The sequence below is a fragment of the Sinocyclocheilus grahami genome, unplaced genomic scaffold (assembly GCF_001515645.1).
Source record: "Sinocyclocheilus grahami isolate Dianchi unplaced genomic scaffold, SAMN03320097.WGS_v1.1 scaffold8.1, whole genome shotgun sequence".
Taxonomy (NCBI): Eukaryota; Metazoa; Chordata; class Actinopteri; order Cypriniformes; family Cyprinidae; genus Sinocyclocheilus; species Sinocyclocheilus grahami.
The window spans coordinates 3,418,832-3,425,046 of NW_015505187.1; the positions used below are offsets into that span (position 1 = coordinate 3,418,832).

At 38.8% G+C, this 6,215-nt stretch overlaps 1 protein-coding gene across 1 annotated transcript in view; it reads right to left on the reverse strand.

Annotated features, from left to right (window-relative positions):
- Positions 1-6,215, reverse strand: part of LOC107591114 (PRKC apoptosis WT1 regulator protein-like) — an 80,241-nt gene that overhangs the window by 12,309 nt on the left and 61,717 nt on the right. The window contains exon 5 of the mRNA XM_016280160.1: positions 5,195-5,331. Coding sequence (XP_016135646.1) covers positions 5,195-5,331 — 137 coding nt within the window. The remainder of the gene's footprint in view (positions 1-5,194; positions 5,332-6,215) is intronic.

The window sequence follows — 6,215 nt, forward strand, 5'->3', positions numbered from 1 at the left end:
TGTGTATGTTAGACCAGTTTATGTGTGTATGTAGGATGTTAGACCAGTTTATGTGTTTATGTAGTCTGTTAGACTAGTTTAAGTGTTTATGTAGTTAATAAAACCTTACTTGTATCACACTTGACGTGGTTCATTGTTTTCTTATAGCTGGAGTCACTTAATCATGCAGATTTATGCTACAAGCTTTGTAGAATTGTACAGTAAGAAAGTTATTTCCCTTAACCAGGAAATTAACGTTCTTAGAATTGACAAGACAGTTGACCCTGAGAGGTCAGCTAAATATCTACAGTGGATCTAAAATATGAATAATTAATTATAACTAGTTATGGTTAGTTATTCATGTTTCACATGAGTTGATTCGTTACAACACATTACCATCAACCTTAGGACATCCAGCCTTCATAAGATGCTTCTACCATATACCTCATTTATATCCATATACCATATACCATTACTCATACAGCCACTCCAAAAAGGCCACACAGTGACAAAGGCGTGTCAAACACCTTCACGTGACCATACGCAAAGAGGTACACAACACTACCTCAGTACGTTACATCATGTCAAATGCCTACAAATGGCACCTCTGCAACCCGCACACATACAAGTACAAAAAACTAAAGCTTCACTACCAATCTACATTACAGTGATTTTTAACCTTATGGCCTAAAACAGCACACCCAAAGTTCACAGCTATGCTTCTTACTAGTGGCCACACACTATAAAACTTCAATTTGCACATTGAAAAACAATAAAGGCTGTTCCATGACCAAGTAATTGTGTTACTACTTTCTTCTATGACAACTCACTATTAATTTGACAAAGCAAAGCAAACTTTACTTCACTTCAGCTGTTTTAAAGAACTCACTACTTTGCTTTCTAACAACATGCCATCTCACATTTCTACCATACCATATGATTCATCTAAAACCCATATAGGCTACTTCAACTACAAGTACACCTTACCCAACTAATTCTCAAGACACATCATATCAACATTACACAGCCAGCTCATTTCTTTTCACCCACACATACAGTTCAGTTCTTACTGAAGGCCAAGAGCCAATGCTTCCCAGTGTGGTGCTGTCAGCCTCATAAAGACGCTGTCACTGACACCAGACTGTCAAAGCATGAAAACAATTACAATTACAGCTCCACATGACTACAGGCAACAAACAGTGCTGGAAAAAAAACACATCCTTGCTTAAAAGCTACCTTATACAGTTGGACTGCATCATCTTTCAAGCTACTATGCACCCATCTCGTAACATAAATATAACCCTTCATCAACCAGCACGTCTACTTTTAATTCTCATAAGCACTACGTGCTTTGCCTATGCTTTGTACCCTGCATGGGCCAATTGCATATTCAAAGAGTCCAGCCTCTTTCATGCTTTGCAATGATTGGCCTTCAGCTTCAAACGCTCATACTTTCTAGCTCCGGTTCAGAATAACACAAACACATAAAACAAGGAGAGTCAGTCCCTTTGGATCTACACCTAACGGACACAGTGTCTCTATAATGTTGATCAAATATCCAATCGGGGCACAATTGAGCAGCAGTCACCTCACATAAACACTTACTGCTGGAAATGCACTGAGACCTGAGAGCATTTGTTACCCTAAAGCAGAGGATAATTGTAATCTTCCGTTAAGCGCCTTTACAATATGGAGCTGATTGCTGCAAGATAGCAACATGGTCATTTGATAATCATTCCTGTTTAGTTGCCGCCTACGTGAGACGTGGCTGTTTGGGGAAGGCCAAAAGAAGGGGGGAAAAACGCTTTCCGGAAAGCAAAACACCTGCAAACTCAACGGAAGACGTAACCGCAGTCTGCAAGATGCCTTAGTAAATAGCGTGAGAGGTTAGAGGATGAGTAATGTCCATTAGCGGTGTAAACAAGTGTAAATATAGCAGTGTGCTTACGTCCGACGCAGATGCTTTTAATTACGACGCTGCTTAATGGGATGCTCTGTGTGACAAAACATGCCAATACTGCTGAAATGCGTGCAACGTGCAAGATCCATGTCATTTTTTATGCTTTATTTTATTGCTTTAGCCAAAACATTTCTGTCATCGCCAGCTCGCTTCATTTAAAGCACTGTCTGCTAATTCAAGTCCAAAAAAAGCAAAACAAAAAAACATTTGAATTAATGCTAAGTTTTTGCCTCTTTGGATACTACGCTGTTTGGCACCTTCTGTGCCAATCTGCTGCTATAAAGGCCTACTTTTACCAGGTTTACTGGGTTCACTTAACTGCAGTATTTTAATAACTACTCTTTAACTGATACCCTTGTAAAGGTCATATACAGTCAGGTCCATATATATTTGGATACAGACACAATTTTGATTATTTTACACATTATTTTTTTATTATAACATATTCAAGTTACAGTTAAAGTGCACACTGAGCTTTCATTTGAAGGTATTCTCATTAAAATTGGATGAAAGGTTAAGGAATTATAGCTCTTTAATATGTACCTTCCCCTTTTTCAAGGGACCATAAGTAATTGGACAATTCACTCAAAAGCCGTTTCATGGACAGGCATGGCCTATTCTTTCGTTATTTCTACATCAATCAAGCAGGTAAAAGGTCTGGAGTTCATTCCAAGTGTGCCATTTGCATTTGGAAGCTGTTGCTGTGAACCCACATCATACAGTCAAAGGAGCGCTCCATACAAGTGAAACAGACAATTAGCCTTTTTCACAAAAATCGGAAATTATGTCAGCGCAGGGTAAAGTTAGTTCTGTTACAGGTCTGCGCCTATTATATTAGTATGCCCTTTTGTCAAATAATGCTTCTTACCTTTTCTGTTTTCCAAGTTGTTGTTATATAATCTATAAAGAAATAACATTTTACTTGTTTGTAACTTATATGGCCACTCAGACCACTGACTCGTGAGATAATACACCTCAACATAGTGCCGGATGGTTTCTATTCTCCATCTCAGACATCCCTTGTTATATAGTCTTTGATCTCCGATACATTTGAACGTATTATCTCAATTTACTCAGTCATTTCCCTCGAATTACCACATCATGATAAATTACTTAAACATTTATGTCCAGATGCACATTTTTCCAAGAATACATTAAACAATTCTCAGTCCGGTTGAAGCATATTAAACTCAACACAACAACGTAATCCCGATAGAATAGGAACAAAGGCATGAACCCGAGTCATCTCTTGTTTAATATGTATTTGCCAGGGCAGATTATACAACGTACATTTATGCCATCACGTTAGTAATGCAAAGGAGAGCAAGTAGAAAATACAATATTACTTTAATAATAATAATAATAATAGCGGGGAAAAAACCACTTGGAGAGTCATAATGCACAGCCAGCACCAAATGGACAGAACCGGCAAAACAAACTGAATTATAATTGCCACCACTTAGATTTAAACAAACTTGAATTTGTGATGACCCAAGCTGACCAAACAGTTAATTGTGAAATGTTTGCGCTTTGTAGAGTAAAGTACCAGCAGTTCAAGCATTTTCATAATATCTCATTTGTAAAAAAAGATTTTGATACTCGAACTCATTCTTGTTAAGTACAGCCGCAGTTAAATGCAAGCACCAGTCCGAAAGCCAGAAACATGGAAGTGTGAAAAGGGCTAATTGTTAGGCTTCAAAAGCAAAACAAAACCATCAGAGAGGTAGCAGGAACATTAGGAGTGGCCGAATCAACAGTTTGGTGCATTCTGAGAAAAAAAGAACGCACTGGTGAGCTCAGCAACATAAAAAGCCTTGGACATCCACAGAGGGAAACAGTGGATGAGCAGAGAATCCTCGCCATGGTAAACAAAAACCCTTTCACAACATTCAGCCAAGAGAAGAACACTCTCCAGGAGGTAGACGTGCCACTGTCAAAGTCTACAATCAAGAGAAGACTTCACGAGAGCAAATACAGAGGGTTCACCACAAGGTGCAAACAAGGCCTGATTAGACTTTGCCAAAAAACATCTAAAGAAGCCAGACCACTTCTGGAAAAGCATTCTTTGGATGGCTCAAATTAAGATCTACCTGTACCAGAATGACGGGAAGAAAAAAGTATGGTGAAGGCTTGGAACGGCTCATGATCCAAAGCATACAACATCATGTGTCAAGGCACGTGCGTGCATGGCCTCCAGTGGCACTGGGTTACTGATGTTTAGTGATGATGTGACAGAGGACAGGGATATACTCTCCGCCCAGATTCAGTCAAATGCAGCAAAGTTGATTGGGCGGCGCTTGATAGTACAAATGGGCGATGATCCAAAACATACAGCAAAAGCAACCCAGGCGTTTTTGAAGGTAAGAAAGTGGATATTGTGCAATGGCCAAGTCGATCTCCTGATCTCAACCCAATTGAGCATGCATTTCACTTACTGAAGACAAAACTACAGGCAGAAAGACCCACAAACAAACAATAACTAAAGTCAGCTGCAGTAAAGGCCTGGCAAAGCATCACAAAGGAGGAAACCCAGTCTCTGGTGATGTCCATGAGTTCCAGACTTAAGGCAGTCATTGCCTGCAAAGGATTCTTAACAAAATATTACAAATGAAAATTTTATTTATGATTATATTTATTTGTCCAATTACATTTGAACCTCTGAAAATGGGGGGACTGTGTATAAAAATGGTTGTCATTCCTATGCATTTTATGTTACATTTTTGTTCAACCCCTTGAATTAAAGCTTAAATAAAATTTTATTGTGATTGTTTTATTTTTCATTCTGTTCTGGTGGCATACAGAGCCAAAATTATGAAAACTGTGTTAGTGTCTAAATATATATATATGAACCTGGCTGTAGGTCTACATTAACTATCAATTAATTCATAAAAACATCATGCAAGTGTACTGATTGAAACCACTGGCCTATGTTAAAACCATGTTAAATATTCACTGCTAAATCTACAGACAATTCTTGAATAATATGGAATTTGGAAATGGAAAACGCATAGAAACCCTGATTTGAGGTAAGCCCAAGTAAAATGCTCTAAAGAGCGTGCGAGAGCCGCCTATAAATTGTCACTTCTAATTAAACGACATGTTAATAGCAGTTATATTGACATTTCCATCTTCGTATGCAAATTAAAGTAGTTATCGAAGAGGAAATGAAAATAAGTATGACAGATAACGCTTCTGGACACATGCGCTTGTAAAGTCGCTCGTTTGGGTGCTACGAGACCCCTGTCTGCTTCTCACCCGGTTTAGCAGGTCGATCTCTTCCTTCAGCTTAACGATCAGCTCGTCCTTGTCCTGGTGGGCTTTCAACAGGTGACTGTTCTCCTGCCTCTCCGCGGCCAGCTCCTGTGAAAGTGCAATTCCATCAGATCCAAAGCCTTAAGCGCAATTACAATAGTACATAGTGTGTGCTGCTTTGCCTACTTTCATACTTCTGTATGCAAATAAGCACTGTTAGGATTTACTAAACTCTTAGAATTTCAGATTAATGCCATGCGTGGCAGGTTTCGGAATATTTGATGCACACTGATATGGAAATGTGGGTGATTGTCAATATCATGGTCTTTTCCAAATGATTTTGCACCTTAGTTTACATTAACGCTCTAGGAATGCACTCACGACAGCACAACAGTAAGTTGCTCGGTTATGTTTCTGCAGCGCTGTGCATGATAGTGACATTTCTTCGCTCTAAAATGCTGTTCCACATCATAGCATTCAACATACATTACCAAGTAGCAACCTCATTTTTGGTATGGACAGAAAAATTGCTTATTACAAACTTGGCACATCGAGCGTGGTTAGGATGTGCTGTTTGTTTTATTCAAAACAGAACATAAAAGTATGCTGTCCATGTTCCCGACGGCTTTTCCTTTGGCTTAGGAGGTAAATGCTCAATTCTCCCTGTTACACAGGTTAATCCTCCATCACACCAACATGTAGGAGCATGTGAACATATGTTCCTACATCCTCAGAGACGCATTAATATTTATGACTATAATACAGTGCTCTTAAAAATAAAGGTGCTTCACGATGCCATAGAAGAACCTTTTTGTCTAAATGGTTCCATAAAGAACCTTTAACATCTGAAGAACCTTTCTATTTCACAAAAGGTTCTTTGTGGCGAAAGAAGGTTCTTCAGATTATAAAAAGGTAAGAAAGAGATGGTTCTTTAAAGAACCTTTGACTGAATGGTTCTTTGTGGAACCAAAAATGGTTCTTCTATGGCATCGCTTGAAGAACCTTTTGAAGCACCTTTATTTTT